This window comes from Schistocerca gregaria, chromosome 8 (assembly GCF_023897955.1).
Source record: "Schistocerca gregaria isolate iqSchGreg1 chromosome 8, iqSchGreg1.2, whole genome shotgun sequence".
NCBI classification, from domain to species: domain Eukaryota; kingdom Metazoa; phylum Arthropoda; class Insecta; order Orthoptera; family Acrididae; genus Schistocerca; species Schistocerca gregaria.
In genome coordinates this window covers 175,116,551-175,139,449 of record NC_064927.1, presented here as the reverse complement: position 1 = coordinate 175,139,449, position 22,899 = coordinate 175,116,551, and the positions used below count along the sequence as shown (strand labels likewise).

At 44.5% G+C, this 22,899-nt stretch overlaps 1 protein-coding gene across 1 annotated transcript in view; it reads left to right on the top strand.

Moving 5' to 3' along the window:
* Positions 1-22,899, top strand: part of LOC126285102 (synaptotagmin-7-like) — a 351,548-nt gene that overhangs the window by 320,948 nt on the left and 7,701 nt on the right. Inside the window, exon 7 of the mRNA XM_049984426.1 lies at positions 8,372-8,584. Coding sequence (XP_049840383.1) covers positions 8,372-8,584 — 213 coding nt within the window. The remainder of the gene's footprint in view (positions 1-8,371; positions 8,585-22,899) is intronic.

Sequence of the window (22,899 nt, the reverse complement as noted above, 5' to 3'; positions counted from 1 at the left end):
GAACGAAACTTGTCTAGCTTGAAGGGGGAAAACAAATGGCGCTATGGTTGGCCCGCTAGATCGCGCTGCCATAGTTCAAACTGCGTCTTTTTAAATACGAACCCCAAATTTTTATTACACATTCGTGTAGTACGTAAAGAAATATGACTGTTTTAGTTGAACCACTTTTTTCACTTTGTGATAGATGGTGCTGTAATAGTCACAAATGTGTAAGGTACGTGGACCTTGCCGTTGGTGGGGAGGCTTGCGTGCCTCAGCGATACAGATGGCCGTACCGTAGGTGCAACCACAACGGAGGGGTATCTGTTGAGAGGCCAGACAAACGTGTGGTTCCTGAAGAGGGGCAGCAGCCTTTTCAGTAGTTGCAGGGGCAACAGTCTGGATGATTGACTGATCTGGCCTTGCAACATTAACCAAAACGGCCTTGCTGTGCTGGTACTGCGAACGGCTGAAAGCAAGGGGAAACTACAGCCGTAATTTTTCCCGAGGACATGCAGCTTTACTGTATGATTAAATGATGATGGCATCCTCTTGGGTAAAATATTCCGGAGGTAAAATAGTCCCCCATTCGGATCTCCGGGCGGGGACTACTCAGGAGGATGTCGTTATCAGGAGAAAGAAAACTGGCGTTCTACGGATCGGAGCGTGGAATGTCAGATCCCTTAATCGGGCAGGTAGGTTAGAAAATTTAAAAAGGGAAATGGATAGGTTAAAGTTAGATATAGTGGGAATTAGTGAAGTTCGGTGGCAGGAGGAACAAGACTTCTGGTCAGGTGACTACAGAGTTATAAACACAAAATCAAATAGGGGTAATGCAGGAGTAGGTTTAATAATGAATAGGAAAATAGGAATGCGGGTAAGCTACTACAAACAGCATAGTGAACGCATTATTGTGGCCAAGATAGATACGAAGCCCACACCTACTACAGTAGTACAAGTTTATATGCCAACTAGCTCTGCAGATGATGAAGAAATTGAAAAAATGTACGATGAAATAAAAGAAATTATTCAGACAGTGAAGGGAGACGAAAATTTAATAGTAATGGGTGACTGGAATTCGAGTGTAGGAAAAGGGAGAGAAGGAAACATAGTAGGTGAATATGGATTGGGGCTAAGAAATGAAAGAGGAAGCCGCCTAGTAGAATTTTGCACAGAGCACAACTTAATCATAGCTAACACTTGGTTTAAGAATCATGAAAGAAGGTTGTATACGTGGAAGAACCCTGGAGATACTAAAAGGTATCAGATAGATTATATAATGGTAAGACAGAGATTTAGGAACCAGGTTTTAAGTTGTAAGACATTTCCAGGGGCAGATGTGGACTCTGACCACAATCTATTGGTTATGACCTGTAGATTAAAACTGAAGAAACTGCAAAAATGTGGGAAATTAAGGAGATGGGACCTGGATAAACTGAAAGAACCAGGGGTTGTACAGAGTTTCAGGGAGAGCATAAGGGAACAATTGACAGGAATAGGGGAAAGAAATACAGTAGAAGAAGAATGGGTAGCTCTGAGGGATGTAGTAGTGAAGGCAGCAGAGGATAAAGTAGGTACAAAGACGAGGGCTGCTAGAAATCCTTGGGTAACAGATGAAATATTGAATTTAATTGATGAACGGAGAAAATCTAAAAATGCAGTAAATGAAGCAGGCAAAAAGGAATACAAACGTCTCAAAAATGAGATCGACAGGAAGTGCAAAATGGCTAAACAGGGATGGCTCGAGGACAAATGTAAGGATGTAGAAGCTTATCTCACTAGGGGTAAAGTAGATACTGCCTACAAGAAAATTAAAGAGACCTTCGGAGAGAAGAGAACCACGTGTATGAATATCAAGAGCTCAGATGGCAGCCCAGTTCTAAGCAAAGAAGGGAAGGCAGAAAGGTGGAAGGAGTATATAGAAGGTTTATACAAGGGCGATGTACTTGAGGACAATATTATGGAAATAGAAGAGGATGTAGATGAAGACGAAATGGGAGATACGATACTGCGTGAAGAGTTTGACAGAGCACTGAAAGACCTGAGTCGAAACAAGGCCCCCGGAGTAGACAACATTCCATTAGAACTACTGACGGCCTTGGGAGAGCCAGTCATGACAAAACTCTACCAGCTGGTGAGCAAGATGTATGAGACAGGTGAAATACCCTCAGACTTCAAGAAGAATATAATAATTCCAATCCCAAAGAAAGCAGGTGTTGACAGATGTGAAAATTACCGAACCATCAGTTTAATAAGCCACGGCTGCAAAATACTAACGCGAATTCTTTACAGACGAATGGAAAAACTGGTAGATGCAGACCTCGGGGAAGATCAGTTTGGATTCCGTCGAAATGTTGGACACGTGAGGCAATACTGACCTTACGACTTATCTTAGAAGAAAGATTAAGAAAAGGCAAACCTACGTTTCTAGCATTTGTAGACTTAGAGAAAGCTTTTGACAATGTTGACTGGAATACTCTTTTTCAAATTCTAAAGGTGGCAGGGGTAAAATACAGGGAGCGAAAGGCTATTTATAATTTGTACAGAAACCAGATGGCAGTAATAAGAGTCGAGGGGCATGAAAGGGAAGCAGTGGTTGGGAAAGGAGTGAGACAGGGTTGTAGCCTCTCCCCGATGTTATTCAATCTGTATATTGACCAAGCAGTAAAGGAAACAAAAGAAAAATTTGGAGTAGGTATTAAAATTCATGGAGACGAAGTAAAAACTTTGAGGTTCGCCGATGACATTGTAATTCTGTCAGAGACGGCAAAGGACTTGGAAGAGCAGTTGAACGGAATGGACAGTGTCTTGAAAGGAGGATATAAGATGAACATTAACAAAAGCAAAACGAGGATAATGGAATGTAGTCAAATTAAATCGGGTGATGCTGAGGGAATTAGATTAGGAAATGAGGCACTTAAAGTAGTAAAGGAGTTTTGCTATTTATTAAGTAAAATAACTGATGATGGTCGAAGTAGAGAGGATATAAAATGTAGACTGGCAATGGCAAGGAAGGCGTTTCTGAAGAAGAGAAATTTGTTAACATCGAATATAGATTTATGTATCAGGAAGTCGTTTCTGAAAGTATTTGTTTGGAGTGTAGCCATGTATGGAAGTGAAACATGGACGATAACTAGTTTGGACAAGAAGAGAATAGAAGCTTTCGAAATGTGGTGCTACAGAAGAATACTGAAGATAAGGTGGATAGATCACGTAACTAATGAGGAGGTATTGAATAGGATTGGGGAGAAGAGAAGTTTGTGGCACAACTTGACTAGAAGAAGGGATCGGTTGGTAGGACATGTTTTGAGGCATCAAGGGATCACAAATTTAGCATTGGAGGGCAGCGTGGAGGGTAAAAATCGTAGAGGGAGACCGAGAGATGAGTACACTAAGCAGATTCAGAAGGATGTAGGTTGCAGTAGGTACTGGGAGATGAAGCAGCTTGCACAGGATAGAGTAGCATGGAGAGCTGCATCAAACCAGTCTCAGGACTGAAGACAACAACAACAACAACGTGATATCACGTAACATTCCGTCAGTGAGGACGGTATTTGCTTCGTGATACATTACCCTGTTAAAATGGACCGTTTACCAATTGCGGAAAAAATTGATATCGTGTTGATGTATGGCTATTGTGATCTAAACGCCCAACGGGCGTGTCCTGCGTATGCCGCTCGGTATCCTGGACGACATCATCCAAGTGTCCGCACCGTTCACCGGATAGTTACGTTATTTAAGGAAACAGGATGTGTTCAGCTACATGTGAAACGTCAGCTACGACGTGCAACAAATGATAGTGCAGAAGTAGGTGTTTTAGCTGCTGTCGCGGCAGATCCGTACATCAGTTGCAGACAAATTTTGTGAGAATCGGGAATCTCAAAAACGTCGGCGTTGAGAAAGATACACGAACATAGATTGTACCCGTGCCATATTTTTATGCGCCAGGAATAGCATGGCGACGACTTTGAACGTTATGTACAAGAGAAATTACGGGACGATGACAGATTCTTTGCACACATTCTAATTAGCGACGAAGCGTCATTCACTAACAGCGGTAACGTAAACCGACATAATATGCACTATTCGACAACGGAAAATCCACGATGGCTGCGACAAGTGGAACATCAGCGACCTTGGCGGGTTTATGTATGTTGGGGCATTAATGTGGTATTTACAGGTAATAACGCTGTAACAGCATGCGTTCTCAGAAATGATAAGTTCACAAAGGTACATGTATTACATTGGAACAACCGAAAAAATGTTCAAACATACTTGCGTTCTGTATTTAATTTTAAAAAACCTACCTGTTATCAACTGCTCGTCTAAAATTGTGAGCCATATTTTTCTGACCTTCACAGTGCCATTTACCACAAAGCGAAAAATGTGGTCCAACTAAGAGATTCATATTGCTTTACGTACTACACGAATATGTAATAAAAAATGGGGGTTCCTATTTTTAAAAAAAACGCAGTTGATGTCCGTTTGACCTATGGCAGCACCATCTAGAGGGCCAACCATAGTGCCATCTGGTTTCCCCCTTCAAGCTAGACAAGTTTCGTTCTTTGTTGTTTTTCGTTTGAAGCTTATTTCGTGAGATATTTGGCCCGGTCTCGATCATTGGACCACCTTGTATACATCCTTTTCACCGTGTCACGTGGCCGCAGCGTCAACATGTGGGATTCGATGCCACGATGGTCAGTGGTCATAAGGTTCTGATACATCAGTTTATAAGAAAAGGAACTATAATAATTGTAATACACCTGACTGACGAATTTTTGTTGATGAATTATACGACTCACTGACAAATGAAATCATGATGCATTCGTTCTAAAGAAAGGAGAAATATAATTTATTTGCTGTTTTTATCTTGCGTGAACAGAACATATTCTTCCTGTCTCTTATTTCCTTCATGACTTTTCTCTTACTGCATAGGTAATACAAAAAGCAAGTGGAAACAAATTCTGACTCGAAAAATCAAGACGAACCATTGCATTCTCTTCAGCAGCCTATACGCTGAACGGAACATGATTTATGTGGAAAATGTACATAATGTGCAATTTGTGAAGCCAAACCTCCCGAACCATTTATCATGCTAACGACAAATCCGAGAAAAGAGTGTATATCTGTTTGCGAATAGTAAATACGGTGTATAAATAGTAAATACTTGTTCGTGTAATTCGCTTGCGTCACTTGAAACAGATATGGCATACGGCTCAAGTCCGTAACAAATTTTACGAACTGAAAAGCGATTATGCAATTCAGATGACTGTGAAATGTTATTATCTTCGTGTTTACTGCATTCGCGTAGTAATTATGTCTCATGATTGCAAGACGATAATAGTGTTTATATTTTGGCAGTCCTAAAAGTATACTGAAACTCGTCATTCCGCAAGTTTATCATACAACAGACTTCATCCATGGGTAATAAACTATTAGAACAGTGTTCGTTTTGATATACATTTTACGGAGCTGAAGTAATTGTCAAATTTGTATTTAGTGGATTGGTATTCTGCATTTTCTCAAATTTGAGTAGCACCTGGCATCAGTGTGCAGCAAGTAACGTCTCTTTTCCTTAAACTGTCTTCGTTTGTGTAAAAATTCGTTTCAAATTTCAATTTGCTGATAAACATCACAATACACTGTTACGAAAGTTTGTAAACAGATAAACTCTCGTTCTGCTCGGTGCGGTGTAGACGCTTGAATTTAATCGGCGTGTGTTTGCTGTTCCCAACAGAAAACAACGGTATTCGATGATGACCTAGCAGCTTGTATCCGTTGAAGTGTTCGCTGTAGACCAACTGCCGAACTTCTGGCGCACTTCACGAATTGCCAGAAGTCCTTTAAGGTTTCGCTATAAAAGTAGCCTCTACAATGAAATACAGTGGCTAATTTCCACATGCACAGAAACGAATTCAGCTGGACGGATGGCTATAATTTAAGAGTTGCAAAACAATGTTACCAATAAACGTTAAGGCTGCGCTATCAGATTTCTCATAGCGAAAATGTAATCCCCCCTCGCAGTTTTTTACTTTATGCGTCGAAGCCGATTTTCAGAACTGACTATAAACATTCATTCAAATGGCTCTGAGCACTATGGGACTTAACATCTGTGGTCATGAGTCCCCTAGAACTTAGAACTAATTAAACCTAACTAACCTAAGGACATCACATACACCCATGCCCGAGGCAGGATTGGAACCTGCGACCGTAGCAGTCCCGCGGTTCCGGACTGCGCGAAAACATTCATTGTTATTATGTACTTTGACTATACAGTGAGCACAATATAAGATTTTATCCTGTTTTCCTTGTTATTTAACTACAGTACTTCAAACAGGAAAAATATAATACAGTAATCCCAAGTTCTCCAGAAGGCTAATAGTTATTAAACATTATGATATTAGCACAATATAACCCTTGACGGAATACATTTTCCTCTACAAAAAGAATAAAACGCGTGTAGCTTGGTGTAGCCTTAGCGTGAAAGACAGTGAGAATGACGCCTACACAACCATCGAAGCAAACCACTGAATTGACCGTAGCAGTTAGGAGCCTCAAGCAGGTTAGCAAATATTGTGAGCTACATGATATTTACCAAATCATAGTCAACCAAAACAGCTGCATTATTTGTCACTAAAGACGCGTAACAAATTTGAAAATTATTTCCCTGATGCAGCATACTTGTTCACACGTCAAGGAGGGGGTAACCCATACATAATCAGGGCAGTCTTTCGCAAAATACGTACATTTGCTTCTTTCTCAAAAGGCTGACGATGTTAACGGTACGTTCATTGGCGTTTGAGTACTTACAGAAATATTCGGATGTTCCTTTTTAGACCTATGTCACTATCACTATTAGTGATTAAAGCAGAGTGGCGAAATTTTGAGGATAAATTTGTCTATATAACTTATTTAAGTGACTAACACTGCTCAATGTGAGCGCAAGTTTAGCCATAACAAATGTGAAGTGCCGGTGCAATGGTAACCAGTGTAAGCGCCATATCATGGAGCGCAAACATGCCATGGAAACGTGCATAAATTATCTTGCACAGGTGCTGGACGTCAGTGTTTGGGAGGGACTTCCATCCGTCAATACACGGACGATTAATACTGTTTGCGGATGACGCAGTTGTTTTCGTCCGATGATGTCCCATATGTGCTATATGGGAGACGGATCTGATAATCCAGCAAACCAACGCAACATGTCGACACTGTGTAGAGAATGTTTCGTTTCAATCGTACAGCAGCGGTATGTGGGCGAGCATTATCCTCTTAGAAAGCACCCCCTTGAGTGTTATTTACGAAAGGCGGCACAACAGGTCGAATCGCGAGATTGGCCTACAGTTTTGCAGTCAGAATACGTGGGAGAACTCTAGAGGACTACTTCTGTCATACGAAATAGCATCTCAGACCACAGATCCAGGAGTATGACCAGTGTGTGTAGCACGCAAACAATTTGGTTGCTGCCCCTCAAATAGTCTCCTTTTAACCAGCACACGGTCGTCACTGACAGAACCAGCTTCCATCAGAAAACAAAACAGACCATCACTCTGCCCTCGAATGAGCTCTCGCTTGACGTAATTGAGGTCGAAAATAGTAGTGGTTTGGGGCCAGTGTAACACACACTACAGAACGTCTGGTCCGAAGCTGTCCTTGAAGTAACCGCTGGCGACAGTTCGTCGTGTCACTGCGGTACCAACTGCTGCCCAGATTGCTGCTGCAGATACCTTACAAAGCACCAGAGGCATACTTACAAACGACGGTGTTCCCTCTCGGTAGTGCCAAGTGGCCGTCTGGAGCCAGGTGTTCTTGCGACCATACATTCTCGTGTCCACTGCTGCCAACAGTCATATGCAGTAATAAGACCCCTGCAAAAGTTTTTCTGCAGCACCACAGAAGAAATATGCAACTTCTCATTTTACACGACCTCGTTCGAACTTAATGAGGTGTTGGTAATGGCGTCTCTATGACTTTTGAGGCATTATTAACTAACGGAATGTCACCACGTCAAATCTTATAGGTAATTAAATCTAACGTCCTGTACACCGTGGTTTTATAGAATATCTTATTTGCATCCTCATAACGGGGCAACATACGTCAGTTTTGTAGGACTGCAATTTTAAGAGATTTCATGTTTCACATGTAGAAACACACCTGTCAACTTTCGTTTATGACGCATAATTCCTTAATGGTGTTGTCACTTTTCCCGGCAGTCTATTGTAAAACACATATATAGCAATGAAAGAAATCGGATACATATATTGTTGAAATAGTGTATTAGATGTTTATGTGACTCGTATTTTTTCAAAATTTAGATTTCACAACAATTTTCAGATACGTTCACCTCAACACTTGCAGAGTACTATAACATGTTCTACCTTATGTGTTTCAGATCCCTATGTGAAAGTATGGTTGCAATTTGGAGACAAACGGATTGAGAAACGTAAGACACCCATCTTCAAATGCACTTTGAACCCCATCTTCAATGAGACTTTCAGCTTCAACGTGCCGTGGGAAAAAATAAGGGAATGCTCTCTGGACGTAATGGTGATGGACTTCGACAACATAGGAAGAAATGAACTGATAGGCCGCATTCTCTTGGCTGGTAAGTTGTGAGTGAACTGCTTTGTACGGGCGTTAGCTGTATACTGATTGTTAGACGAATTAAAACGATCTCTTCCTTACTTCTAACAAGACCACAAGGAAGCCCAGCTCTCATTAACAGTGGCAAAATAATTATCTCATGGTAGCAGTAAGTAAAATGATGGGTAATTGATGACTGGAAATCATGTCGTCGTCGTCGTCGTCATTGTTGTTGTTATTGTTCTTGTTGTTTTTGTTGTTGTTCCCTTTTTCTGGACTTAAGTGAGAAGACCGAGTTGATGCAGCGTTCCACGCTTGTCAATCAGCGGAGATCCTTGTCCATGGGAATAGCACATACTGATTCAAAGTGTTCAGACGCAACTACGTAATGCGAAATTTACCACGATTTGTCAGCTGAGACCTAAACAGCAGAATGGGTCTGGCAGGAGAGCTCAGTGACAACAAAAGATACGAGACGTTGTCTATCACCTCAGCAACATACGCATCAGGGCACTTCAGCCCCTGTAAGCTGTCCACGTCGACTGTTGGTCGAAACGCGAAGGAATACCAGTGCTAAATCAAGAACATTCAGACCTTTGGTGCTGAGAGGCAGAGAACGTCCAGTATTGCAGAGCGTGGCAGTAATATGTCGCATGGAATCAGGCGCACGATGCTCTCGTGAGTTGTAAAGTGCTGTCAGCAATCCATCTCGCAAAAGGACTGTACGTCATGAGTTGAAAATAATGGAGTGGGGCGGTAGAGAACCTTCTCAGAAGCAACATATGTCTTCAACCAGTGATAAGCAAGTTTTGAGATTGTGTAAAGAACGACGCCACTGGGTAATAGATGATTAGAAATCAAGGATGTGTAGTGCTGAATCACGCTATAGCCCGTGGCAACCCTGTGGAAGCGTTTGAGTTTGGCAAAAGCTTGGACTACGTTACCTACCCTCACGGGTTGTGTTAACAGTTGCCCGCACCGGAGCTGATGTTACGATATGGTGGTATGTTTCGTAGTTACGTTAGGGTGTGACCCCCTTATTGCAACACTAAATGCGGTTGCACACGAACACACTTTACGGCGTCATCTACTGTGTACAGTAGTTAGAAGACGATGACTGTATCAGCGTGATCAACTTTACACTGTCGTAAAGCAGTGGAATGAACTCTCCTAGACGGAGTCCCTATCTGAATATTGTGGAATACCTTTGGGATCAGTTACAACGTTCACTTCACTCCAGACCCCATCGTTCAATCTCAGTACCGTCTCTCGTTTCGGACTTGAGGATGAATTGACCACCATTCACCCCACAGACACCTGATTGAAAACACCGCCACAGAATTTTAGGTGCCACTAAGGCAGAATAGATGCCCTGGTGCTTTCGACTTTACTGTATGTAATGGGTGTAAGTGCAGGTATTTCTTGTGCAGACTAATCATTATAGCTATTACGAGTGATATACTGACATCAAAAAAATATTTTGCATCATCTCGGTTCCGAGTGTTCCGGAAACTGTACGAAAAAATGGAATATGTTGTTGTCGTGGTCGTCAGTCCAGAGACTGGTTTGATGCAGCTCTCCATGCCACTCTATCCTGTGCAAGCATCTTCATCTCCCAGTACCTACTGCAACCTACATCCTTCTGAATCCGCTTACTGTATTCATCTCTTGGTCTCCCTCTACGATTTTTATCCTCCACGCTGCCCTCCTGTACTAAATTAGTGATCCCTTGAAGCCTCAGAACATGTCCTACCAACCGATCCCTTCTTCTAGTCAAGTTGTACCACAAACTTCTCTTCTCCCAAATCCTATTCAATACCTCCTCGTTAGTTATGTGATCTACCAATCTAATCTTCCACATTCTTCTGTAGCACCGCATTTGGAAAGCTTCTATTCTCTTCTTGTCCAAACTATTTATTGTCCATGTTTCACTTCCATACATGGCTACACTCCATACAAATACTTTCAGAAATGACTTCCTCACACTTGAATCTATACTCGATGTTAACAAATTTCTCTTCTTCAGAAACGCTTTCCTTGCCATTGCCAGTCTACATTTTATATCCTCTCTACTTCGACTATCATCAGTTATTTTGCTCCCCAAATAGCAAAACTCCTTTACTACCTAAAGTGTCTCATTTCCTAATCTCATTCCCTCAGCATCACCCAACTTAATTTGACTACATTACATTATCCTCGTTTTGCTTTTGTTGATTTTCATCTTGTACCCTCCTTTCAAGACACTGTCCATTCCGTTCAACTGCTCTTCCAAGTCCTTTGCTGTCTCTGACAGAATTACAGTGTCATCGGCGAACCTCAAAGTTTTTATTTCTTCTCCCTGGATTTTAATACCTACTCCGAATTTTTCTTTTGTTTCCTTTACTGCTTGCTCAATATACAGATTGAATAACATCGGGGAGAGGCTACAACCCTGTATTACTCCCTCAGCAACAACTGTTTCCCTTTCATGCCGCTCGACTCTTATAACTGCTATCTGGTTTCTGTACAAATTGTAAATAGCCTTTCGCTCCCTGTATTTTACCCCTGCCACCTTTATAATTTGAAAGAGAGTATTCCAGTCAACATTGTCAAAGGCTTTCTCTAAGTCTACAAATGCTAGAAACGTAGGTTTCCTTTCCCTAATCTTTCTTCTAAGATAAGTCGTAAGGTCAGTATTGCCTCACGTGTTCCACTATTTCTACGGAATCCAAACTGATCTTCCCCGAGATCAGCTTCTACTAGTTTTTCAATTCGTCTGTAAAGAATTCGTGTTTGTATTTTGCAGCTGTGGCTTATTAGACTGATTGTTCGGTATTTTTCACATTTGCCAACACCTGCTTTCTTTGGGATTGGAATTATTATGTTCTTCTTGAAGTCTGAGGGTATTTCGCCTGTTTCATACACCTGGCTCACCAGATGGTAGAGTTTTGTCAGGACTGGCTCTCCCAAGGCCGTCAGTAGTTCTAATGGAATGTTGCCTACTCCGGGGTCCTTGTTTCGACTCAGGTCTTTCAACGCTCTGTCAAACTCTTCACGCAGTCTCGCATCTCTCATCTCATCCTCATCCACATCCTGCTCCGTTTCCATAATAATGTCTTCAAGTACATCGCCCTTGTATAGACCCTCTATATACTCCTTCCACCTTTCTGCCTTCCCTTCTTTGCTTAGAACTGGGTTGCCATCTGAGCTCTTGATATTCATACACGTGGTTCTCTTCTCTCCAAAGGTCTCTTTAATTTTCCTGTAGGCAGTATCTATCTTACCCCTAGTGAGATAAGCTTCTACATCCTTACATTTGTCCTCTAGCCATCCCTGTTTAGCCATTTTGCACTTCCTGTCGATCTCATTTTTGAGACGTTTGTATTCCTTTTTGCCTGCTTCATTTACTGCATTTTTATATTTTCTCCTTTCATCAATTAAATTTAATATTTCTTCTGTTACCCAAGGATTCCTATTAGCCCTCATCTTTTTACCTACTTGATCCTCCGCTGCCTTCACTACTTCATCCCTCAAAGCTACCCATTCTTCTTCTACTGTATTTCTTTCCCCAGTCCTGTCAATTGTTCCCTTATGCTCTCCCTGAAACTCTGTACAATCTCTGCTTCTTTCAGTTTATCCAGGTCCCATCTCCTTAAATTCCCACCTTTTTGCAGTTTCTTCAGTTTTAATCTACAGGTCATAACCAATAGATTGTGGTCAGAATCCACATCTGCCCCTGGAAATATCTTAGAATTTGAAACCTGGTTCCTAAATCTCTGGCTTACCATTATACACTCCTGCAAATGGAAAAAAGAACACATTGACACCGGTGTGTCAGACCCACCATACTTGAACTGGACACTGCGAGAGGGCTGTACGAGCAATGATCACACGCACGGCACAGCGGACACACCAGGAACCGCGGTGTTGGCCGTCGAATGGCGCTAGCTGCGCAGCATTTGTGCACTGCCGCCGTCAGTGTCAGCCAGTTTGCCGTGGCATACGGAGCGCCATCGCAGTCTTTAACACTGGTAGCATGCCGCGACAGCGTGGACGTGAACCGTATGTGCAGTTGACGGACTTTGAGCGAGGGCGTATAGTGGGCATGCGGGAGGCCGGGTAGACGTACCGCCGAATTGCTCAACACGTGGGGCTTGAGGTCTCCGCAGTACATCGATGTTGTCGCCAGTGGTCGGCGGAAGGTGCACGTGCCCGTCGACCTGGGACCGGACCGCAGCGACGCACGGATGCACGCCAAGACCGTAGGATCCTACGCAGTGCCGTAGGGGACCGCACCGCCACTTCCCAGCAAATTAGGGACACTGTTGCTCCTAGGGTATCGGCGAGGACAATTCGCAACCGTCTCCATGAAGCTGGGCTACGGTCCCGCACACCGTTACGCCGTCTTCCGCTCACGCCCCAACATCGTGCAGCCCGCCTCCAGTGGTGTCGCGACAGGCTGAATGGAGGGACGAATGGAGACGTGTAGTCTTCAGCGATGAGAGTCGCTTCTGCCTTGGTGCCAATGACGGTCGTATGCGTGTTTGCCGCCGTGCAGGTGAGCGCCACAATCAGGACTGCATACGACCGAGGCACACAGGGCCAACACCCGGCATCATGGTGTGGGGAGCGATCTCCTACACTGGCCGTACACCTTTGGTGATCGTCGAGGGGACACTGAATAGTGCACGGTACATCCAAACCGTCATCGAACCCATCGTTCTACCATTCCTAGACCGGCAAGGGAACTTGCTGTTCCAACAGGGCAATGCACGTCCGCATGTATCCCGTGTCACCCAACGTGCTCTAGAAGGTGTAAGTCAACTACCCTGGCCAGCAAGATCTCAGGATCTGTCCCCCATTGAGCATGTTTGGGACTGGATGAAGCGTCGTCTCACGTGGTCTGCACGTCCAGCACGAACGCTGATCCAACTGAGGCGCCAGGTGGAAATGGCATGGCAAGCCATTCCACAGGACTACATCATGCACCTCTACGATCGTCTCCATGGGAGAATAGCAGCCTGCATTGCTGCGAAAGGTGGATATACACTGTACTAGTGCCGACATTGTGCATGCTCTGTTGCCTGTGTCTATATGCCTGTGGTTCCGTCAGTGTGTTCATGTGATGTATCTGACCCCAGGAATGTGTCAATAAAGTTTCCCCTTCCTGGGCCAATGAATTCAACGTGTTCTTATTTCAATTTCCAGGAGTGTATAATCTGTCTGATACCTTTTTGTATCTACAGGGTACTTCCATGTATACAACCCTCTTTCATGATTCTTAAACCAAGTGTTAGCTATGATTCAGTTGTGCTCTGTGCAAAATTCTACCAGGTGGCTTCCTCTTTCATTTCTCTCCCCCAATCCATATTCGCCATATTCCTTCTCTCCCTTTTCCTACAACCGAAGTCCAGTCACCCATCACTATTAAATTTTCGTCTCCCTTCAGTATCTGAATAATTTCTTTTATTTCATCATACATTTCTTCAATTTCTTCGTCATCTGCAGAGCTAGTTGGGATATAAACTTGTATTACTGTAGTAGCTGTGGGCTTCGTATCTATCTTGGCCACAATAATGTGTTCACTATGTTGTTTGTAGTAGCTTACCCGCATTCCAAATATCCTATTCATCATTAAACCTACTCCTGCATTAGCCCTATTTGATATTGTGTTTATAACCCTGTAGTCTTCTGACCAGAAGTCTTGTTCCTCCTTCGACCGAACTTCACTAATTCCCATTATATCTAACTTTAACCTATCCATTTCCCTTTTTAAATTTTCTAACTTACCTGCCAGATTGAGTGATCTGACTTTCCACGCTCCGATCTGTAGAACACCAGTTTTCTTTCTGCTGATCCTCTTGAGTAGTCCCCGCCTGGAGATCCGAATGGGGGACTATTCTACCTCCGGAATATTTTACCCAAGAGGACGCCATCATCAGTTAATCATACAGTAAAGCTGCATGCCCTCGGGAAAAATTACGGCCGTAGTTTCCCCTTGCTTTCAGCCGTTCGCAGTACCAGCACAGCAAGGCCGTTTTGGTTAATGTTACAAGGCCACGTCAGTCAATCATCCAGACTGTTGACCTTGCAATTACTGAAAAGGCTGCTGCCCCTCTACAGGAACCACACGTTTGTCTGGCCTCTCAACAGATACCCCTCCGATGTAGTTACACCTACGGAACGGCTACCTGTATCGCTGAGGCACGCAAGCCTTCCCGCCAACTGCAAGGTCCATGGTTCATGGGGTGAGGAAATTGGAATAGAGATCAACATAAACATCATTTCTGCCCTTTTTATTGGTCATGAAAACCACAAATTACAAGTTGTATCACCATACAGCGAGACCTTCAGAGGTGGCGGTCCCGATTGCTGTACACTCCAGTACTTCTAATATCCAGTAGCACGTCCTCTTGCATTGATGCATACCTGTATTCGTCGTGGCATACTATGCACAAGTTCTTCAAGGCACTGTTGGCCCAGATTGTCCCACTCCTCAACGGTGATTCGGCGTAGATCCACCAGAGTTGTTGGTGGGTCGCTTCTTCCAAAAACAGCCCTTTTCAGTCTATCCCAGGCGTCTTCAATAGGGTAGAGGTCTGGATATAATGCTGGCCACTCTAGTCAAGCGATGTCGTTATCCTGAAAAAAGTCATTCACAAGAAGTGCACGATGGGGGCGCGAATTGTCTTCGATGAAGACGAATTCCTAGCCAATATGCTGCCGGTAGTGTTGCACTATCGGTCGGAGGATGGCATTAACGCACTGTACAGCCGTTATCGTGCCTAGCATGACCACCAGCGGTTTACGTCGGCCCCACATAATGCCACCCCAAAACATCAGGGAACCTCCACCTAGCTGCATTCGCTGGACAATGTGTCTAAGGTGTTCAGCACGACCGGGTTGCTTCCGAACACGTCTCCGACGATTGTCTGGTTGAAGACATATGCGACACTCATAGGTGAAGAGAATGTGATGCCAACCCTTAGCGGTCCATTCGGCATGTTGTTGGGCCCATCTGTAACATGCTGCATGGTGTCGTGGTGGGAAAGATGGACCTCGCCATGAACATCAGGAGTGAAGTTGCGCATCATACAGCCTATTGCGCAGATTTAGTCGTAACACGACGTCCTGTCGCTTCATGAAAAGCATTATTCGACATGGTGGCGTTGCTGTCAGGATTCCTCCGAGCCACAAGTCATAGGTAGAGGTCATCCACTGCAGTAGTAGCCCTTGGGTGGCCTGAACGAGGCATGTCATCGACAGTTCCTGTCTCTCTGTATCTCCTCCAAGTCCTAACAACATCGTTTTTGTTCACTCCGAGACTCCTGGACACTTCTGTTGTTGAAAGCGCCTTTCCTGGCACAAACTAACAATGGGGATGCGATCGAACCGCAGTATTGGCCGTCTAGGCACGGTTGAACTACAGACAACTCCAGCAGTGTGCCTCTTTCCTGGTGGAATGACTGGAACACATTGGCCGTCGGACCCCTTCCGTCTAATAGGCGCTGCTCATGCATAGTTCTTTACATCTTTGGGCGGGTTGTACTTACATCTCTTAACACTCAAGGGGAGTGTGTCTTTGATACAGTGTCTACAGTCAACGTCTATCTTCAGGAATTCTGGAAACTGGGGTGATTTTTTTGTGTGTGTATGTTTAGGTTAGATAGTACCGCCAAGTATGTATGGCAAGAGCAAGCCATTAATACTTACTTTCCCCTTGGCAGCAGGTAAGGTCTTCGAATGAGGATTAGCGGACGTAAAATGGATAGTCCACACAGAAAAGCGTAGTTTACTTAGGCTGATGCAGTTACGACTATGCAGAAAATATCAAGTCATAAAGGCTGTGACGTGTAAGTGAGAAGACTGTTCGACGCTGAGAAAAAGAAAAAAAGAAGCAACACACTGATGTACACATATTAGGGTACCACATACAGACCATCTGCACTTATACCAGTTAAACACTCTATACTGTGTCACAGCTATAGTTTCTCCTTCGTTTCATCCACTCGCCTGCCAGTATAGCGATGTTGCTATTGTTTCTACTGTTCTCGGTCTCCAGCTGAGTGCAGTCGTTTTCAAACCACGATATTTCGACAGCGTTCCTTGCCGTCATCTTCAGGTGATACCTGCTGACAGAGCATCTCCACTGAATCTCCACCCCTTTTTACTCCTATCGCTCCCCACCCCTTCCCCCGCTTCCTGCCACAAGCGGCCATGCGTGGAAGGGTAGTGGGGAGGGGCGAGCTGCTGGATGCTGGATGCGAACGGTGGACCATCAGATGTCCTGTGGCCTTCGTCGGGTGCGGAAGTCGCTTTGGGTCGGCGCTGTGCTTTTAGTTGGCTGAGTGCTGGGTCCCTGGCTTTGCTGAGGCTGAACCCGGCGTCTCTGTTGATCAGCCCATCAGATACACGTGTTTCAATCGCCTCCTTCAGAACACACTCCCAAAAAGACGAAGCCTGCCGTCAAACTTCCCTTTTCGCGTACTCCATAGTATCTCCAGTATCCATGTAACGTTTCGCAACCGCAGACTTTGTAGGCTGCTTCAGTTCAGTGTGCGTTCTGTGTTCCTGGCATCTTTCTTCTATTGTCCGTAGAGTTCGCCCGATGTATGCCTTACTCCATTTACTCGGAATACGGTAAACACCCGGTTTACAGAGCCCCAGGTCGTCTTTTACTGTACCTGGATGAGCACGCGTTTTTGGAGGTGGGCGGAAGACAGATCTGATGTTACACCGAGTCAGAATTCTGTCGATTTTGTTGGATACTTTGCCGGCGTAAGAAAGTTACGCTATTGTCTTCTCGACCTCTTCGTTCTCGCTCTGCTTAGCTTGTCCGTTTTGCCTGAAAGCACGTCGAATTTGACCCTCGTCATATCCGTTCTTCTTCAAAACGTCCTTACGGTGGTTAAGTTCTCCATGTAGCCTTTCCTCATCCGATATTGCGCGTGCCCTGTGTACCAGTGTTCGCAGTACACCCTCACGCTGTGAAGGATGATGGCAACTGGTAGCGTGGAGATACAGATCAGTGTGGGTTTCTTTCCTGTATACATTGTGTCCCAGTGTGCCATCCGCTTTGCGCTTGACTAGGACGTCCCGAAACAAGAGTTCACCATTCTCTTCCACCTCCATAGTGAATTTGATGTTAGGATGCCGAGAATTCATATGTTGGAGAAACTGTTGAAGTTTTTCTGTTCGATGTGGCCTTATCAACTTAAAAAGCACATAGGCTTCAGTGCTGTAGTTGGTGCGAAATTTCGTCCCTTTTCCAGAACTTATTACGCTACGTAGTCAATCTCTTTCCCGTTTAAGTTGATTACGGTTCGTCGTCGCACTACTTGCGGCTGTTGTTTCTGGCTGCCAGACGTTGGAACTTGTAGACTTGTTTAAAAGTGGCACTATACCCATCGCAGACTTCATCAATAGCATAGAACAAGTAATTTCCACCCTTCCCAGCGATGAAGCAGAAGGGATACGTCGGGAAACGTGCCGTGCGATTACGAAAGCCGTTCTACCGAGGCTGAACATCACGAAAGCAGAAAGAGCTGCCATTCGAGAACTACGGAATGACCATGATATAGTTATTTTACCTGGGGATGAATGAAATGCAACTGTAGTGCTTCCATTATCAGAGTACAATCATAAAGTGTTCGACCTACTCGAGGATCCAGCATACAGATAACTGAAAGGAGACCGACCAACAAGGTGAAAAAGAAGACTATTGAGCTTCTACGCCAGTGCCTGCCGAAATAAATCGTCAAGAAGCTCCGACTTCGAGCTGCTGCACCCCAAAGGCACTGTGGGCTACCAAAGGTGCACAAAAAGGATGCTCCTTTGCGCTCTGTCGTCAGTTACATTGACGCTCCAAATATCTAACAGTGGAATTAAGCCACCACGTCGAGAAATGTCAGCATCACATCAGGAATTATGTACATTTCATTCAACGGCTGCAGCAGCTGCGCCTCCGTAACCAGAACCTCATGGTGAGCTGAGGTGGTCTCACTTTTCACCAGGGTGCCGCTTGATGACTCTCTTAAGTTCATTATGGAAACATTCAACCCGACAATGACTAATCGTTTAGAATTTGTCCTCACATCAACATTCTTTCTCTTCGATAGAAACTATTACGAACAAACGGATGGGGTTGCCACTGGGTGTCCCCTGTCAACAGTGGTAGCAAACTTGTTTATGGAGGACTTCGAAGAGAAAGCACTGGAAACTGCACCACTGAAGCCTATATGCTTTTACAGATATGTTGATAACACAATTGTGATATGGCCACAGGGAAGAGAAATACTTCAACAGTTTCTCCAATATCTGAATTCTCTGCATCCTAACATCAAATTAACTATGAAGGTTTCTGGACGTCCTAGTCAAGCGCAAAGCGGATAGCACCTTGTGAGACAGTGTATACAGGAAAGAAACCCACATTTATCTGTAACTCTACGCCACCAGCTTCCATCATCCTTCACAGCGTGAAGGTGTACTGCGAACACTGGTACACAGGGCTCGCACAATATCGGATGAGGAAAGCCTACCAGGAGAACTTAACCACTTTACGGACGTATTAAAGAAGATCGGATAACACGAGGGTCAAATTCGACATGCTTTCAGGCAGAATGCAGAAGCCCAGCAGAGAGAGAACGAAGAAGACGAGAAGACAATGACGTACCTGCCTTATCCCGGCAAGGTATCCAACAAAATCGGCAGAATTCTGGCTCTGTGTAACATCAAATTTGTCTTCCTCCCACCTCCGAAAACGCGTGCCCTGCTAGGTACAGTAAAAGATGACCTCGGGCTCCGGGTTGGTTCAAATGGCTCTGAGCACTATGGGACTTAACATCTTAGGCCATCAGTCCACTAGAACTTAGAACTACTTAAGCCTAACTAACCTAAGGACAGCATATACATTGATGCCCGAGGCAGGATTCGAAGCTGCGTCCGTATCAGTCGCGGGATTCCGGAATGAAACGCCTAGAACTGCCAACAGGTGTTTACCGTATTCCGTGTAAATGCGGTGAGGCATACGTCGGGCAAACTGTACGGACAATCGAAGAAAGATGCCAGGACCACAGAACGCACACTGAACCGAAGCAGCCTACAAAGTCTGCGGTTGCAGAACGTTACATGGATACTGGAGATACTATGGGGTACGCGGAAACGGAAGTTTTACGGCAGGCTTCGTCTTTTCGGGAGTGTGTTCTGAAGGAGCCGATTGAAACACGTGTAGCTGATGGACTGATCAACAGAGACGCCGGGTTCAACCTCAGCAAAGCCTGGGACCCAGCACTCAGCCAACTAAAAGCACAGCGCCGACCCAAAGCGACTTCCGCACCCGACGAAGGCCACAGGACATCTGATGGTGCACAGTTCGCATCCAGCATCCAGCAGCCCGCCCTCCCCACCACCCTTCCACGCATTGCCGCTTGTGGCAGGAAGCGGGGGAAGGGGTGGGGAGTGATCAGAGTATAAAGGGAAGGAGATTCAGAGGAAATGCTCAGTCTGCAGGTATCACTTGAAGATGACGGCAAGGAACGCTGTCGAAATATCGTGGTTTGAAAGCGACTGCACCCGGGTGGAGACCCGAGAACAGTACAAACACTTAATTCGCCAGGAAAGCCTAAGATGTTGCTAGTGTTGTGGAGCCAGGTGAGTTAACTACCCAGACTGCGGGTTTCACAACTTCAAATGCATTTTTCTTGCTGAAAAATAATATTTATGAATTTCTATCAACGTATTGAGTCTTGTACGTAAAGATGTATTTTGTGGAGCTATCCTGCACGTCCCTCCGCGGTCGACGTTACCTCTCGTTTATTCATAGTTTGGATGCGCCACCTTCTTTTCACGTATGAAACTTCAGCACGTACTCATTTCGCCACCTTTTGATCTTGTGATTCGAATACTTCGATTTTCATCAGCCGAGTGATTGGTCTGTGAGAACTTCAGGTTTATCTCATAGGAAACTGTGACAGTTTTAAACGCACCTTATATTTATTTTCATGTAAAGACACAAATTATATATTACTTTCGTGTAAACGTTGACCAAGTGTTATATAATTCAGTCATTTTAGTACACTGAAGCTATCGGTGAATTCCTTTTCAGCCAGATTCCTTTTGTATGAGGAGCACTATAACGTAAGTATTTCACCAGCAATAGTTCGGGTGGAGTCCTTTTTACCTGGCGTCACAAATAACCCAGTATTTCATTTCTCTGTGACGTAGAGTCTAGAATCTGGGAGGTAATTTCTTCTAATCCACAATCACTGGCCTCAGTGTCTGAGGACGAACAAACAGTGCTTAATTCGGCAGTAGCCAGTGGCATTTCATAGACATTCATTTACATCCATAACGTCTATGAGTGAGAAAAGAGGAAACTTTGCAATTACTCTGAAACCAAAGTCGGTGGAAATGTCCTTAAGAAATCTTCTTTATCCAATCTGTACAGTCCATCTTAACTTTCTTTGCGTGGTCATTTCCACGTTCATTCTTTATGATGTCATTATACATTAATAATAAACGGGAGCAGTGTACACTGTCCGATCACATTAGTGTGAATATCCACCTCTTCCAACTCGGGCAGCTGTGAGACGTTCAGGATAAGAGTAAAGGAAGATATGGAAGGTATCAAGGGGGATGTGGTATGACACCGACTCTAGTGCCATAGCCACCTGAGTTACGTTTCTAAGTTGAATATTCGTAGCATGAACAAACCGATCCATGCGGTCCCACAGAACCTCGTTAAGGCTGGCTGAGTACAGTAAACGTCTCCTGGTGCTCTTCGAACCTCGGACGTACAATGCAAGCTGATGTCACATTCCATTGTCTTGCTGGTAGATATCATTGTGCCGAGGAAAAACAAATTGCGTGTACAGGTGGACGTGGTTCCCACGGTAGATGCATACTCTTGTTGATCCATTGGTGCCTTCCAGAGTGTCATACCCAGGGAATACCACAAAAACATTCCTGATGCTCCCTGCTCTGGCCTAGATCCTTCCGACGATTGTTACAGAGCCGTACACACTAACAGTATCTATCTGATGAAGCACACTCATCTGAAAAGGCCTCCTGTAGCCACCCATTAAACTTCCAGTCGCGGTACTGGAGGGCAGCATTCAGCTTTCATCTTCGATGAACGGCAATCAGCATGGGTACATAATCCAGGCGCAGGCTTCACAGCCCCATATGCTGTAATGTTTGTTGAATGGTCGCTGGCGAGACACTGTTGGTAGCCCCTTGTTTCATTTGGGCGGTCAGTTACCCAACAGTTGCTGGCTTGTTCGCCTATACATATTGCCGTAGCCACTGTTCAACTAACCCACCTCTTGCCTATATTGCATCACAGTTCCATCAACACCAGATTTCTATAGCGCCATTTTACCTTGAATGGTATACTTCAACCACGATGGAATGCAAATAATTTACAAACGTAGCAGTTTCGGAAATGTTTTCACTCATGGCCCGAAAGCGAATGATCATTCCCTCCTGGACATGGCAGCGGCTGCTCCCTCCCTGTCTCGCGACACGCTTTGTGCAGCCTCAACTTCTAGTGCTGTCGCCTGCCGTCAGTGAGTTGTTATTACACATTGACTTCGTCCATAGATGGTGGTCACATTACAGGACCGCGTAGTACCTTACAGCTTAACTGACACTTCGACAGGATCTGTTTGAGGTGTTTGGATGAATTTCAATTTAAGGACCCTCGTCTTAAAGTGCTGCGGCTGTTACGTCTGGAGCGATAAAATCTGCAAAATTACTGGACTAAAAATAGCGCTTTTGTTGAACTACAGATCTGATTAATGGTGGCCGGATAAAAGAACCACTCTAGAAATTTATTCTTGAAAGTAAGTAACTGGCAGGAACCCTCCACAATTTGTAGAAAGTTACTACAAATCTATTAGTACCATTTCTATAGCACTTTTAGCCGACGGAAAATCTTTCGGACGCAGGTTCTGTCCACGTCGCAAATGTCCTCGTAGTGGACAAGACGTTCAGGTGTCACGCCGATAAGGTCATTACAGAGGAACCATCGTGGCATTTGACTTCAGCAGATTAAAGAAACAACAGAGTAGGCGGGACGTGCATTTGAAGGTCCGTCCTTACGAATAAGATTCTAATTTCTTACCATACTACCACCTCGCTCGGCCTTGGAGTGTTAAACTGAAAGCGTGAGAGAGGGGTCCACCATGGCAGTCATCCATGTTACGGACAGGCTCTTGCTGCAAAAATAAAAAAAATAAAAAAATGCCTTTGATCAGTCATGTTGTTGACACACGTAAAGAAGTTTAGTGTATCAACGTGACACGGTATTTATTCTCAAATATAGGTCTTAACTTAATGATGACATCTGTCAACACGGTA